Source organism: Drosophila persimilis, unplaced genomic scaffold (genome assembly GCF_003286085.1).
Source record: "Drosophila persimilis strain 14011-0111.01,24,50 unplaced genomic scaffold, DperRS2 tig00000002-arrow-pilon, whole genome shotgun sequence".
In the NCBI taxonomy this organism is placed as follows: Eukaryota; Metazoa; Arthropoda; class Insecta; order Diptera; family Drosophilidae; genus Drosophila; species Drosophila persimilis.
The window spans coordinates 18,127,504-18,141,624 of NW_020825289.1; the positions used below are offsets into that span (position 1 = coordinate 18,127,504).

The 14,121-nt window shown below is 45.6% G+C and overlaps 6 protein-coding genes across 6 annotated transcripts; 4 read left to right on the top strand and 2 right to left on the bottom strand.

Moving 5' to 3' along the window:
• Positions 1–1,651: 1,651 nt before the first annotated feature.
• Positions 1,652–3,934, bottom strand: LOC6592447 (mitochondrial sodium/calcium exchanger protein). The gene is made up of 8 exons (XM_002017756.2): positions 3,866–3,934; positions 3,582–3,802; positions 3,193–3,518; positions 3,051–3,125; positions 2,498–2,986; positions 2,294–2,433; positions 1,993–2,227; positions 1,652–1,935 (listed from the first exon to the last, which is right to left on the bottom strand). The coding sequence occupies exons 1-8, from the start codon at positions 3,932–3,934 to the stop codon at positions 1,652–1,654; spliced, it is 1,839 nt and encodes a 612-aa protein (XP_002017792.2).
• Positions 3,935–4,360: 426 nt separating this feature from the next.
• LOC6592446 (peptidoglycan-recognition protein SC1a) lies at positions 4,361–10,982 on the top strand. The gene is made up of 2 exons (XM_002017755.2): positions 4,361–4,926; positions 10,953–10,982. The coding sequence occupies exon 1, from the start codon at positions 4,369–4,371 to the stop codon at positions 4,924–4,926; it is 558 nt and encodes a 185-aa protein (XP_002017791.1). The 5' UTR covers positions 4,361–4,368; the 3' UTR covers positions 10,953–10,982.
• Positions 4,923–7,379, bottom strand: LOC6592445 (mitochondrial sodium/calcium exchanger protein). The gene is made up of 8 exons (XM_026985632.1): positions 7,311–7,379; positions 7,024–7,244; positions 6,636–6,961; positions 6,497–6,571; positions 5,920–6,426; positions 5,718–5,857; positions 5,424–5,658; positions 4,923–5,354 (listed from the first exon to the last, which is right to left on the bottom strand). Exons 1-8 carry the CDS (start codon positions 7,377–7,379, stop codon positions 5,074–5,076), a joined length of 1,854 nt encoding a protein of 617 aa, XP_026841433.1. The 3' UTR covers positions 4,923–5,073.
• Positions 7,782–8,689, top strand: LOC113565166. The gene is made up of 6 exons (XM_026986372.1): positions 7,782–7,812; positions 7,878–8,098; positions 8,154–8,331; positions 8,385–8,479; positions 8,543–8,617; positions 8,677–8,689. The coding sequence occupies exons 2-4, from the start codon at positions 7,878–7,880 to the stop codon at positions 8,421–8,423; spliced, it is 438 nt and encodes a 145-aa protein (XP_026842173.1). The 5' UTR covers positions 7,782–7,812; the 3' UTR covers positions 8,424–8,479; positions 8,543–8,617; positions 8,677–8,689.
• LOC6592444 (mitochondrial sodium/calcium exchanger protein) lies at positions 9,060–10,172 on the top strand. Its single transcript, XM_026985634.1, has 4 exons — positions 9,060–9,204; positions 9,290–9,429; positions 9,512–9,746; positions 9,816–10,172. Exons 1-4 carry the CDS (start codon positions 9,060–9,062, stop codon positions 10,094–10,096), a joined length of 801 nt encoding a protein of 266 aa, XP_026841435.1. The 3' UTR covers positions 10,097–10,172.
• On the top strand, positions 10,380–11,006 carry LOC6592443 (peptidoglycan-recognition protein SC1a). The gene has a single exon (XM_002017752.2). It carries the CDS (start codon positions 10,395–10,397, stop codon positions 10,950–10,952), a length of 558 nt encoding a protein of 185 aa, XP_002017788.1. The 5' UTR covers positions 10,380–10,394; the 3' UTR covers positions 10,953–11,006.
• The last annotated feature ends 3,115 nt before the right edge of the window (positions 11,007–14,121 follow it).

Consider the following 14,121-nt stretch of genomic DNA (forward strand, 5'->3'; position numbering starts at 1 on the left):
ACTTTATGAGACGCGGCAAGGGCCGCAGATCTAATTCATCTAATAAACATTCAAGCAACATATCAATGGAGTAAGGGATCTTTCGATGAATGATTTTCACTATTTCAAAATCGTACCCACACGTTTGCTCAGGCCACCAGAAATTTATGATAGTCGCCGACAAAAGTCCCATTTAGATAAGGAAACACCAATCATTCATTCGTTAGGCGATAAGTTGTAGACGCAAATTGAAGCAGAGGATTGTCCATCTACCGAGATACCTAAGCAAAACATTCGAGTGGAAACTGGATCAGCTGATCGACCGAGGAGGAAGCGGACGCCAACTTTTGTAAGGACTCTTCAAGCCATTTGCATCGGTGGTCCAATCTGAATGGCTCCGTGGAACTCCCAACGGTCTGATCCATCCAAATCAATTTTGGCTCATGCATAAGCAAGCAGCTGCCAATTGGAATGCGATTTCGCACTTGTGCATTAAATATTTGATGACTTTCACACCGAATCATGGCCAAGACCAAGGCATTGGTATACTCCCTTTTCCTATTTTCATTCTTATTTTTTCACATTCCATTCGGGATTGCGACTCAACGGGAAAGCGTGGAGAGAATGGGAAATGCAAAACAATTTGGTAACAAGCAAAATGCATCAAATCTCATGGACGTCGAAGCTGGGCCCGGGCCCGGACCCGGGCTGGGACTGGGATTGCGATTGGGGGACACTCGGAAAGACTGGAGTGGCGAAAAGAGAAACCAAAGCTGTTGCAAAAACATGTCCCATTAAGTGCACGGATAGAGGGAGCCGCCAGATAGACAGGCAGATGGACAGGCGGCAGGCAGGAACTCTGAGGGTCTTGAGTGCTTTTATTGCTGCCGGAACTCTGTGTTGCATTTGCCTTTGAAGCTGACACTGATGTTGATACTGATGCTGATGCTGAAGCTGATGCTGGAGATGGCTTCCGCATCGTTTTTTGCCTCTCTACGAGTACGAGTATGTGCCTCCCCTTCTTGGTTATGCAATTGTACTTAAATGTAATGGTTGTGCTTCAGCTGCAGCCGGAATAAGAGCCGGAATCAAGTGAAATTTACATGTACGAGTCAATATTAATGGTGCCCCAACTAGTGGTCCAGATATGAACTGTGAAAGTAAATTCCCCTCAGTAAGACGCTGCAACTGGTTTGACCTACTTGTGGCCCTTGGTCTGTCTCTATCTCTGTCTCTATCTTTGGCTCCATCTTTGCATCCACACTGTCGCACAAATCACTGGCCCCTTAACCGCTGACAGCACACCAACCCCGGACCACTTTAACCCTAATTAACGCGACGCTTTCGTCCTCGTTGCCATCAGTTTTCCTTCATTATGCAGGACGCTTTTTTCTGAAATAGAGATGATGCTGGCGCTGATTGCTGGCTGCTAGTTGCTGGTGCTCAAGTCTCAGGCCAGAACTTGGCAGTGGTTGCTCCACTGAATTTCAATGGACCGTCAGTTCTTGTGGCTTGCATTTCACTGGGGGCTTAATTATGATACTTCATTAGTTTAATTAGTCTGTGTGTCGGTTCAGTCTTGTTAGACTGAAGGTGGAAGCACATATATATGTACATATCTACATAGCTAGGTAAGATGAATGAAGAAGGACGCCTAAGTAAGAATACTTCGTTACATTGGATTGAAGAACTGGTCCCTTGAGAACTCGTGCACAATGTCCATCTCCACGCCAGTACAATAAATAATGAATATTACAAATATCAGCCACATGAAGATGCCTGCTGATCGGCGGGCGTTGAAATTGAAGATCATGCACCACCACAATGTGGCCACGATGGTGATCATGAGGAATATGTAGCAGTTTTCGCCGTGCTCGCCATACAGCCAGAATGCAGCACCAGCCGTGCGAACTTTTGTATTAAAGGCAAAGGGAATGGCCATGGTAACCACAAGAGCTGGGGGCAAAGAAGAGGTATGTTATTTTGAGACCATACGAAATCCTGCCGATTTACCAAACACGGGACCGCCTATAATGGCCGCAAAGGCCATTTTCTCGTAGCCCTGCAGGGCCAGGTTGGAGTTGGCTATTATGTCCGCCATCGCATTGGACACTGCGCCAAAGGTGATGGCCATGAAGTTTCCGGATAGATTGAAGACAATGCCCACAATGGAAGTTAGCACCTCCATTTCGCTGGCACACACCCAGATGATAACGACTGAACTGCTAAAACTGAATATGATGAACATCTACGGGGCGAAGATGGGAGAGAGTGAGGAGGATCATTTGCAGATCTTTCGAAACGGATGTCTTACAATGTGATAGAAGGGCGGCACATCTGTGCGACTGTGAATGAGGACAGCAGTGGCCAGAGGCAGTGTCACACAGGGAGTCCACATGGAGATGTCCAAATTGGGGACTATGTACCAGGCGTAGTACTTACTGGTGGCCGAAGCTAGAGGAAAGAGGACGAGGAATGGCGATTAAGATGATATTATGGACCCCTGCGGAATACCGACAATGCACCAGGGTGATCATGAGGAAAGGGTTCGTGATGATCTGCGTACAGTTGAGCAGCTTGCTCCAGCCGTGCTTGTCCTTCTCAAAGTCCACAACGGGGATAAATAAAATGAGGAAAAAGGTGAGTGGGCTTTTGACGATCAGAAGAATGCGCTGACACCAGCCAGCCAACTTCCATTCCTCCTCGTCAATGGGATTGAGAGACTCAAAGAACTCGGTGAGTAGAAAGAGGTTCTTCGGATTTCCCACATTATAGAAGATAGTTCGGTTGGCTATATGGTCAACGACTGGGGGACGAATTCTCTTCTTCGGTGTGTTGAAGAAGAATACCTTCTCGATTGATCCTCTCATTTGTCGATTGATCTGTTTAGTGTCATTGATGTTTAATTCGTCATCCCGTTCCAGCTCGTTCAATAAGCGTGTTTTCTCAGCGACCACGCTTGCGTTGCCAGGTGAAGTTTGCAATTGGTTAATATCCCTTCGAAGTTCTACGACGATCAAATAGAAAAATGGGAATGTTGGCTACGATTTCTACATATGTTCAGGCCTTACTCCTTATGGTGTAGCGCAGCAGCAACAGATCCAGTATATTGATAATCAGATAGGAAAAATAAATGCCCATCAACACTAATCCAAGCCATAGGAAATGGTTATTTTCCAGTAGAATATTGAATATGCAACGGAATGAACATACCAATAGACTCTGTGGCGGTCACGTTTCCCTCACTGAATATTATGGAACGGAGCATTATCAGACTGAGGAGCAGGAACAGAAGATCCCGGACGGTGCTGGGGCCATTCATCTTGAAGGGCTTCAGAAAGCAGACCATACCCCCACTGAGCAGGATTATGGCGAGGGAATTTCCCACAGTTATCGTGAATATCGGTGCGTCTGCCCGAATGGGCATTAGATTGGCTATCAGATCGGGACATGTATTGCCAAAGGCCAAGAGTGTAACGCCCGCCAGGTACTCATTCATGTGCAGCTTCATGGAAACGATCTTCATGGTAGGCGCGAAGCTGCGGAATTGGATTGGGTAGCAGCTAGCATTGAGAGGAGAGCACCACTCGTTCCCCACTTACAACACGTCAATGGTTAGAGTCATGACTAAGAGAAAGGCAATCACAACCAGGCAAAACAGCACCATTACCCCGATCTCCGTTATCATATCGGATATATGGAACGCACAGTACATCATCTTGAAGTAGTTGAACAGATTGATGATGTTCTGACAGTCCAGCACTTGTTGGGTCATCATGCAGCGTCTATCATATGGCAGTTTCATCACCGTCATGCAGCTCATCTGCTTCATCGCGGGAAATGCTAATGATGACTAGGAAGCCTTAAAGGATTCAACATGACTTACGTTCTTGAGATAGGTATAGAACTCATGGTCCAAGTATGTCCAGTTCAATTTATCATCTTGATCAGTCATTATGCGGATAGGGATTCGTTCGGGATGTGATGTAGGCACCATTATTACAACTATTTTTTTAAAAGTACAAAGCTTTGAAGGAAATCGAAGAAACACCTATATTCATATTCGTAGAGTCTTTCAACCAAAACAGACATATGTATTTCCCTGGAGGAAAATAGCAGAAACCAGAAATAGCACTGTGATTGCCAGCCAAGATGTCGACCCCGGCGATTTGATAAGCAGCCACCGTATAAATCAATATCAGAGAATTGTTTACTCCTAGGTGCTTCCCCTAATCATAGCCCATAATATGAATGGGAGAAAAGACTGTTAGTGGCATTGTAAATCAGTTTTATATGCCTCGATAAGACCCCGTTACAGTGGATCGGTTTGGTATAAAAGCACCGCCGCGGCGAAGGGCTTCTTCATCAGAACCATCACAGTCTATAGTCATGGTGTCCAAAGTTGCTCTTCTTCTCGCCGTGCTGGTGTGCAGCCAGTACATGGCGCAAGGCGTCTACGTCGTCTCCAAGGCGGAGTGGGGCGGCCGTGCACCCAGCTGGACTGTAGCCTTGGGCAACTATCTCGGCTACGCCATCATCCATCACACGGCCGGCTCCTACTGCGAGACCCGCGCCGCGTGCGGAGCTGTCCTGCGCAGCGTCCAGAACTACCACATGGACTCCCTGGGCTGGCCCGACATTGGCTACAACTTCCTCATTGGCGGCGACGGCAGTGTGTACGAGGGCCGTGGCTGGAACCGCATGGGTGCCCATGCCGCCGAGTGGAACCCCTACAGCATTGGCATCAGCTTCCTGGGCAACTACAACTGGGACACCCTGGAGCCAAACATGATCGCCGCTGCCAAGGAACTGCTCAACGACGCCGTCAACCGTGGCCAGATCAGCTCCGGATACGTTCTCTACGGCCATCGCCAGGTCAGCGCCACCGAGTGCCCCGGCACCCACATCTGGAACGAGATCCGCGGCTGGTCCCACTGGTCCGGCTAGGTTCTTCCGATAGAGACATATAAATAAACGACCCCGAGCACAAACATTTGTCATTAGACCGTTTTCATATAACCCACACAAAACTCCCCCATTTTTATTAGGGACAATAGGAATAAATACCGCATTGCAAGGAATCAGAAGTCAGAGTTACATGGGACCCTTTTGGATATCATCGTTGAAGCCGTGCACGAAGCCCCACTCCATGCCAGCTGTGTAAATAAAAAAGAGCAAAAAGATGAACCACAATAAAATGCCAGCGGAACGTCGCATAAGGAAGTTATAGAAGAAGCACCAGCACAATGTGCTTATGATAGTTATCATGATGAATACGTAACAGTTCTCCCCGTGGGTGCCGTATAGAGACGCCGTGCCATCTTGGCGAACACCCTCATTATACAATAGGGATATTCCGATGCTCATTATGTTGTCTGCAAACAAGAAGCAGAGCAGATGTCAGATGTTAGCGGTTCACTAGAAAGGCTAGACCCCCCACTTACTGAAAAGTGGTCCACCTATTATGGCCGCAAACACCATCTTCTCGTAGCCCTGCAGGACGAGGGTGGCGTTTGCTATTATATCCGCAGCCGCAATCGACACTGAGCCAAAGGTGATGGCCATGAAGTTTGAGGATATGTTGAAGACAATGGCAATAACAGTAGTTAGCACCTCAATTTCGCAGGTGCAAATCCAGATATTCACAATGGCAATGGTGAAGCTCAAGCCGACAAAGACCTAGGGGCGAGGAAGTGGGTGTGGCGTGGTGTGGTATGTGAATTATTGCCATTTCTTACGATATGGTAGAAGGGCGGCCGATCTGTGCGACTATGAGCGAAGACAGCTATGGCCAAAGGCACTGTCAGAAGGAAGGTCCACTTTGCGTAGGAAAATTGGAGTACGATGTACCAGCCGCTGAATTCGGAAACGATCATTGCTTAAATGAAAACAATCTAAGGTAGGAATAATGAAGATTCACCGCATTCCTCCAATACATACAATGCACAAGGATAATGTAGATGAACGGAGCCGTAATGATCTGCGTGCAGTTGAGCAACTTGCTCCATCCGTGCTTTGCCTTCTCATAATCCACATAGGGAATGACCAAAAGCATTAGGAAAACCAGTGGACATCCAATGATCTGATATAACCGAGATAACCTGCCACCCAGCTCCCAATCCTCCATATCAATGGGATTCAGTGACTCGAGGAAATCGCTGAACAGATACAAGTTCTTCGGATTTCGGTCATCATGGAGCATTTTTCCAGTAGCAGCAAAGTCAACTGGCACATGATGGTCCAGCACCTTGGATGTGGTAAAGAAAGCCGCATTGGTATTCTTAAAGGCCCGATGTTTAGCCCTACGCCGGTAATCGGCAGTGTCTGTGATAACCATGTCGTCGTGAAGTTTTAGTTCATATATTGCTTGTCGTTTTTCTGCGATCTCTTGGTCTCGTTGCACGCCAGGAGGATGACCCATTAGTTCATGAATTTCCCTTCGAAGTTCTTGAAGATGCAGATCGAAAATCCAGAAATTCGATTAATTCGAAATTGGTTAAAAATGGCTTTCACTTACTTCTGATGCTATGGCGCTGAATGACGAGATCGAGTATATTGACAGATAAATATATAAAATAAATAGAAATCACCACTGAGAATGAGAATGGGAATAACTTGAGAACAGTGCGAGCGTAAGATATTGTAAGGAAGCATACCAAGACTTTTCAGAATGGTCACCTTTCCGCCGTATAATATCATATATCGTGAAAGCTCCACAGAAAGCAGTAGAAACAGAAGGTCTCTGGTGGCGCAAGAACCGCTCAGCTTGAATGGCTTCAGAAAGCAGATAATACCCCCACTTAGGAGTATGATGACCAGTGCGTTGCCAATGACGATAGAAAATATCGACGCATTGCCCCTAATTGGCGCCAGATTACCTATAATGTCCGGTATTGCATTGCCAAAGGACAGTAGGGTAACACCCGTCAGGTACTCGTTCATATGCAGCCATACAGAGACGATTTTCAAGGCAGGAGTAAAGCTATCCAAAAAAACAAATGAACGAACGGAAATGCATCAAAGTCAAATACATCATCCACTTACAATAGCCTAATGCTCGATGACATAAGCTCCAGAAATGCGAGGCATATCAGAACGAATAAAAACATCACGCAAATCTCCATAAATTGATCGGTAATTTTAAACGAGCAGTACATCATCCTAAAGTAGTGGAAGATATTCACGATTTTCTCGCAATTCTGCACTTCCGTGGCCATCTTGCAACGCTTGCTGTAAGGGAGTCTCATCACCATCGTACAGCTCATCTGCAACAGGAATATGGAAAATGTGCTGTGCGTACTCGTTGCAGGAATTAACAGCAGGCTACTTACATCCAATAGAAAGTGACCGAATTCATAGGAAACTCTAGAATCACTTCCATTAAATTTCTTAACAGACATTGTGCAGTTTCTTTGTTTACTTCAACTAGAGCGTAGACTAGAATTGAGTTTCGAATTAGTTAACAGACTGACGGGAACTGCACAACCAACTTTGTCTCTGTAAAAATCCGAAAAGCTCGAAACTCTCCTAATGAGAATAACCAATATCAGATGGCCTGTAATCTCGCAATGACGGAGTAGCACCTGCCGTTGCAATGCCTCTGGAGTTACGGTAGACTGTATTTAGTCGAGAAATTCATAATGGAGCGCTACCGAAAGAGTCAAATGTTAAAATACGAGGATATGAATATTTGGCTTTTCTGTTTCAATCACAACAGCAATAAACTATATTTCAATCTACATACACATCTGCAATCTGTATACACATCGCTTGGCAATGAATAATTCACAAGGAACCCATAATGTTGACCCGTTCGCCATTCGATATGATCAGGTAAGTGATTTCCGATTTGTACAAGAAAGTGGACTTAAATTTTTGTTCACTTGTGTACACCGTAGATGAGCTGCTTTGCCATAATGGAGTATGCTTTTGAGGAGCGATGCGCGTTGGCCCACAAGGTGCACGAGTGCGACATAGTCTCGACTTTGTCAAATTATTTCTCCCTTCTGTACTGCGAGCTGAAAATACGACGCAGGATAGAAGAGTTGATCGCGCTATTCTTTATCTTGGTGTTAGTCCTTTGCCTGATGGTCCTTATTTCCAATGTCGTGGACTCTCAGTGAGTGAGCTTATCTGAGGGGAAGTTCTTTTGCTTATGTCCAGCTATCCCTTAGTTTCAGTCCCATGCTGAAGATTATAGCGATGAAGATGGGCATGAGCCAGTACATAGCCGGGACTACGCTGGTCGCCTTGGGCAATACCCTTCCGGAGGCATTGGCAAACATGATGCCAGTGAGGTCCGAGGCCCCTATGTACTCCATATCCATTAGCAATTCGTTGACTCTCATCCTGGTAGGCGGCGGTGTGATCTGCTACCTCAAACCCTTCAAGATGAATCCCCACAGCACCATGAGGGATCTCCTCTATCTGATACTGTCGTGTGAAGTCCTGACTTTCTTATTGTTACGTCCCAAAACAATTACACCTAGAGATGGGATTTGTAAGGAGCTCTATTCTTTAATTCAAAAGAACACTTAGCCCTAAGCCAAGCCATTTACAATAGATCTGATCATTTTGTACGTCCTTTACTTGATCCTAATATTTACCGATCTAATCGGGCAGCGATTGACCATTAATTGTGAGTATTCTTTGCACAAAACTTTTCGAATTTATTTTCGTCAGTCGGAATGCCTCCAGCGTTACGAAGACAGATTGATGAAGCATATCAGATGTCATCATCAGAGGAACGAAATTACCAGATAAGGAAAATGGAGAACACTCTTAAGGAATTGGAAAAAGATCATCGCATAAGAATTCATCAATACGGGAATAAACGACGAAGTCTCTCTTGGAGAGGCTCCAGCGAGAATCCATTGAAATCTAGCCGGAGGATTTCATTGGGATTCGCCACATCCTATCCAAAAGGAGCAAATCCAGAAGTGGATTTTGAGGAAACACGCACGGTACTGTATTCGAGGACTAATTCGAGGAACCGATTTCTCTTCTCAGATTTCTTAGAGAACCTGATGCCCATAGATTTGGAGCGATGGGAATTTGTCGGATATTTGCGGCGGATCTTGATGATATTAAAAGCACCTATAAAACTCATCTGTACATTATTTCTGCCCGTTGTGGACTACGAGATCTACAGGCACGGCTGGTGCAAGCTGCTCAACTGCATCCAGATAATCACTACCCCCTTATTTGGGATCACTCTGATTCACTGTAAGTCCATATATATAGTATTGCTCTCGGCACACACTCTCACTCTCCACTCTCACATATGTAACTTGATTCTCCTTTACCTCAGCAATCATGTTGAATGAATTCACTGGATTTGTTATTATACCTCAATTCGCATATGCCCAGTGGAGTCTTTGCATTACAGTTCCCCTGGCTATCATTGTATTCGTTCATTCCCGAACCGATATACCACCCGTGTACCATTCGGTGAGTACTGAACTTCAAACCCATAGCGAAGCGCCTGGAATTAACCTAATACTCGTACTCCTACTCGCGCATCCCTCGATAGATGTTCCTTGGCTTGAATGCCGGCGGTTGTCTGCTAATAATGGGGATTTGTGCTGCCGAGCTGGAGATCCTGTGCTGCATTGCGGGACTGATCGTCTACCTTTCCGAGGGCTTCGTCGCCGTCACCTTCCGTTCGATGGCCGGTTCCATCGATGATACGATTGTGGTTGTATCTCTGGCCTTGGAGGGGTACGAACAACTGGCCCTGGGCGCTATACTTGGTGCCCCCATCTTTAGTAAGTCATGACATGGTAGTGTAGCCCGTACCGTATCTATTGCGCTAACTTCCCAATCCCCTAATGAAGATATATTGGTTAGCATGGGATTGGCTATTCTGCTTCAGGAGACGGTCCGCCACGGCACTGCTTGGTTCCTCATTGGAAAGCATGGCATGAACTGTTACATCTTTTTGAATGTGGCCGTCATATCCATGTTGTTTTGGACCTTGACTTTCAACTACATCGCGCGCCGCTCAGCTGGGGTATTCTCATTTCTTTTGTACTTAATTTTTATCATTTTTGCCGCCTGCGTTGAGTGGAACGTGGTTCATGAGTTCTCCAAAGATCTTCATGTGGATCCAAAATAAAATCAAAAGGACCTATTTCCTAGCAGAAAACCCACCAAAAAACCAAACAACTAGGCAGTCAATGTGCCGCCCATGTGATTTGATAAACCTAAGCCCCATTGGAATGGCCGATCTTATAAATCAGAGACCTGTGACGAGGCTAGCTCGGAGGTTCTTCCCCCAACGCCAATTAATGATTAGTGGTATTGTAAATCAGTTTTATATGCCTCGATAAGACCCCGTTCCAGTGGATCGGTTTGGTATAAAAGCACCGCAGCGGCGAAGGGCTTCTTCATCAGAACCATCACAGTCTATAGTCATGGTGTCCAAAGTTGCTCTTCTTCTCGCCGTGCTGGTGTGCAGCCAGTACATGGCGCAAGGCGTCTACGTCGTCTCCAAGGCGGAGTGGGGCGGCCGTGCACCCAGCTGGACTGTAGCCTTGGGCAACTATCTCGGCTACGCCATCATCCATCACACGGCCGGCTCCTACTGCGAGACCCGCGCCGCGTGCGGAGCTGTCCTACGCAGCGTCCAGAACTACCACATGGACTCCCTGGGCTGGCCCGACATCGGCTACAACTTCCTCATTGGCGGCGATGGCAGTGTGTACGAGGGCCGTGGCTGGAACCGCATGGGTGCCCATGCCGCCGAGTGGAACCCCTACAGCATTGGCATCAGCTTCCTGGGCAACTACAACTGGGACACCCTGGAGCCAAACATGATCGCCGCTGCCAAGGAACTGCTCAACGACGCCGTCAACCGTGGCCAGATCAGCTCCGGATACGTTCTCTACGGCCATCGCCAGGTCAGCGCCACCGAGTGCCCCGGCACCCACATCTGGAACGAGATCCGCGGCTGGTCCCACTGGTCCGGCTAGACTTGCCCACTGAAATATCAATAAAATTAATAGGAAACTGTAATTCTTCAATGATCTAGGGGAGTTTTTGGCAAGTAGACGAGTAAACACATGGGTGATTCGTTTGGAATTCCATTTAGGGATCGCTGTCATTTAAATGTCTAAAGTACTGGACAAAAGGAAACTCCATGGCTTGCCCGAAGTGGGGAACGATGGCGGGGATATTGCTCCCGCTCTCCATCTTCGTTTGCCAGCCAAACACTCACGTTCGAGCTGTCAAAGTATTTCATTCTTTAAAATTGACCAAAAAGTTTTCAAATTTTCGCTTAGCAAGCAACGCGCTTCCAACGAGGCCAAGACGTATGGGGAGGCAAAATAAGAGGATGTGTGGATGGATGGAAGCCGCTGAACAGCCATTCAAGCATGAGAAACTTGTAGAATATCATTAAGTCGTCGTCGCACATCTCACGCTCAAATTGTTGAGCTAAACTTTTATAGAAGCTGGCTAGAAGACGGCTTCGTTTTAACAATAGAGAGCACGAAGTCGGGGCCGGACAAGGGACAACGAGAAATTCCATCTAAGAAATTAGGAATTGCACTCGAAAAGTTTTTGATTTAAGACGTGCAATGTAGCAACAAATTGTAATGCACAGTACACTGCCGCCACTGAACCCAAAAGTCGGCCGGAGAGCTCCACAATTGGTAGCGGATCAAAACGAAACCGCATCTTGAAGAGCCTTCTCATTAACGAAATCTTCATTAACAATTTAGTTCTGAAAAGTTTGCAGATCTTTGTATAGTCAGGGTTTCAGTTTCTAGATGAATCTCGGTTCCCTTTTGCCCCGTGCTTCCTTGTTCATTCGGGAATAAGTAAAGTGGCTTCCCCTCCAGCGAGAGTCAGGCCCCGCACCCCAAAGACCTAACTGTGGTTTGCACCTCTCCCCCGCCTTATAATCGTACTATTTGTTACATTTCGGCTTGGTTCCCTGTGGTCAACGCCGGCTAGCTCTCGATCCCAGAGCTGGGTAGTTCCCCTCGCCCGCCAAATCTAGAATTTAACTTCACTGCGTGTAGATAAATAAATAGATAAATATAAGAAAAATTACCACTAACCAAAAACACCAAAACGTTTTTGCAAATCTGGATAAATAAATCAACTATAACTCTTTGTGTAAATACATGATTGTGCTGAGACGATGACGGGGATACCATTACTCATGCGGGATTGATGTTATATGCAGGTTTGGAGGTAAATATTTACTTTTTTCATGCCTAGAATCGCCTCCATCCTCTTGCCCACTGTCTAACGTCACGCACTTTTCGCAAATGGAACAGGAACAGGCGTTCAGGTGTAGTCTTCTATAATATACGGACGGCACTCTCACTCTGCTCCAGGAAACTTTCTGGCCCGGTTCCGGTGTCTGTATTCCGGGCAGGCTATGAGCAAAATAAACTGCGTCTAACCCTATATGAGTGGCCCGCGTTTTTTTTTGGTACTCACATTAATATTTTGGTCTTAACCGCACAATCCTTGGTCCGCTCTATGATTTCAATAGCTCAGTCCACGTTTTCTGATATTTTTCACGTCTATTTATCCCTTCTCACCCTCACGAATACATCTAGCTAATCCTATCGTATTTCTTCTATCCCCAGTAAAGCATCCCCGCTCCCCTTGATATCACCATACACCATCTAGCCTCCCTGGAATTCCGATAGATGGCGCGTCGCCCTCAGTCCTGGGCCAACTATCGCTCAGGTGGAACTGAAACATATTAATGATTACCTCTCTATATGGTCGATCAATCCCAAAAAAAACCTTCATTAATCCGAGATTCTGATTGATTCTAATTGCAATACTTATTAATTTAAATATTAGTCCCTTCAATGGCGACGAGTAAATATTTTTGCCAGACAACAAAACAGTAATAAGTAAATCAACTAAGTACTACATATGAATAATCTTCTCTATGCTGACATGTAGTTCCCCCTGCAAAGTGCAGGCTTTCTTTTTCCTATACCTTTCGTGACTTTAACTTGATTAGAAATATGTCCGAAATATTAATATTGGTGAAGCGTGGGTTGTGTGCCGAGTCTCCTACGAGTATATATGATTTTCTGTACCTCTTTGTTAACACCGCAATTTAGCTACGCTTAACCGAATCTTTAACACACTACAATACTATACTCTTGATCATCGCACACTAAGGTGGTTCTTTTGCTGGCAATTTCTAACGGTGTATTGTATGCTGACTAGAGTTGACCAGCTTGGTTCTCGCGGAACCAGTGACGCGCAAATGAGTCGTTCGCCTGGTCTGGCCATATCTGACACACCGTCAAACAGTCCTGTGGTACGAGTATCAGTATCTACGTCATCCAAATATAAATGAGAATGAAATAAATCAGTTATCTTGCGATTATTCACATCAGAGGCGTGTGCATTAAAGGGGAAGAATGTACAGAGTCTGCCCCCTACTAACCATTGTACAAAATAATGATGGAGGACAGAAATCTAATCAAAATTCCAAATGAAATCCTCTCATCTACGCCCCTATATGTGTATATTTGGTGTGAGAATTTGATTTAAATCATATCAGCCACTTCATCGTTTTCAAGACGCTCATAAATTAGTATAAAACCCATAATATCACATTGATAACAAAAAAAAAAAACTAAATAAATACAATTTATAGCGTGAAGCAGATTTCAAAATCGTATGATGTCCACATATCTTACACCCTTGGAATGTGCAAATCGTAAATTGTAGTCTGTCTGTGGAGAAAATTACACGATTATTATTCCATTACGCTGCCATGGCACTGCGACTGCGTCATCTTTTATAGGAAAGCTTTCAGTCGAGCTTCAAGGCCCAATGTCCTGTAGACTTTTACTTCGAAAAACAACAGATTTATCCGGATTACATCTGTTCCTATAAAAGGTCTTTGAATATTGAGCTTTTATAGGTCTTGTCTTCGAAAGGCCGCACGGTATAAAACATACTGCAGGGAATTTCTAGACAAATTAATTAGTGCCACTTGTGCTGATTAGAAGTCCGATTTGGTCGTCATTACGGCCATATCAGGATGTGCTCCAGATAGCCGCCATATCAGATTTAAGCTCGCGCGAACTCAACTGACTCGCGCGCCTGTTCATCGCTGGCGATAAGCCTGCTCGGGTTCGATTCGATGGGGTA

Coding starts and splice junctions, on each gene's coding strand:
- LOC6592447 (XM_002017756.2), bottom strand. CDS start 3,934: ATGACTGATCAAGATGATAAATTGAACTGGACATACTTGGACCATGAG. Junction 3,803..3,865: donor TCTATACCTATCTCAAGAAC/GTAAGTCATGTT, acceptor GCGATGAAGCAG/ATGAGCTGCATGACGGTGAT. Junction 2,228..2,293: donor TGCCGCCCTTCTATCACATT/GTAAGACATCCG, acceptor TTCGCCCCGTAG/ATGTTCATCATATTCAGTTT.
- LOC6592446 (XM_002017755.2), top strand. CDS start 4,369: ATGGTGTCCAAAGTTGCTCTTCTTCTCGCCGTGCTGGTGTGCAGCCAG.
- LOC6592445 (XM_026985632.1), bottom strand. CDS start 7,379: ATGTCTGTTAAGAAATTTAATGGAAGTGATTCTAGAGTTTCCTATGAA. Junction 6,962..7,023: donor TCATCGAGCATTAGGCTATT/GTAAGTGGATGA, acceptor TTTTTTGGATAG/CTTTACTCCTGCCTTGAAAA. Junction 5,355..5,423: donor AATAGGTGGACCACTTTTCA/GTAAGTGGGGGG, acceptor TCTTGTTTGCAG/ACAACATAATGAGCATCGGA.
- LOC113565166 (XM_026986372.1), top strand. CDS start 7,878: ATGAGCTGCTTTGCCATAATGGAGTATGCTTTTGAGGAGCGATGCGCG. Junction 8,099..8,153: donor TCCAATGTCGTGGACTCTCA/GTGAGTGAGCTT, acceptor GCTATCCCTTAG/TTTCAGTCCCATGCTGAAGA. Junction 8,332..8,384: donor ATTCGTTGACTCTCATCCTG/GTAGGCGGCGGT, acceptor GAATCCCCACAG/CACCATGAGGGATCTCCTCT.
- LOC6592444 (XM_026985634.1), top strand. CDS start 9,060: ATGATATTAAAAGCACCTATAAAACTCATCTGTACATTATTTCTGCCC. Junction 9,205..9,289: donor TGGGATCACTCTGATTCACT/GTAAGTCCATAT, acceptor CCTTTACCTCAG/CAATCATGTTGAATGAATTC. Junction 9,747..9,815: donor ACTTGGTGCCCCCATCTTTA/GTAAGTCATGAC, acceptor CCCCTAATGAAG/ATATATTGGTTAGCATGGGA.
- LOC6592443 (XM_002017752.2), top strand. CDS start 10,395: ATGGTGTCCAAAGTTGCTCTTCTTCTCGCCGTGCTGGTGTGCAGCCAG.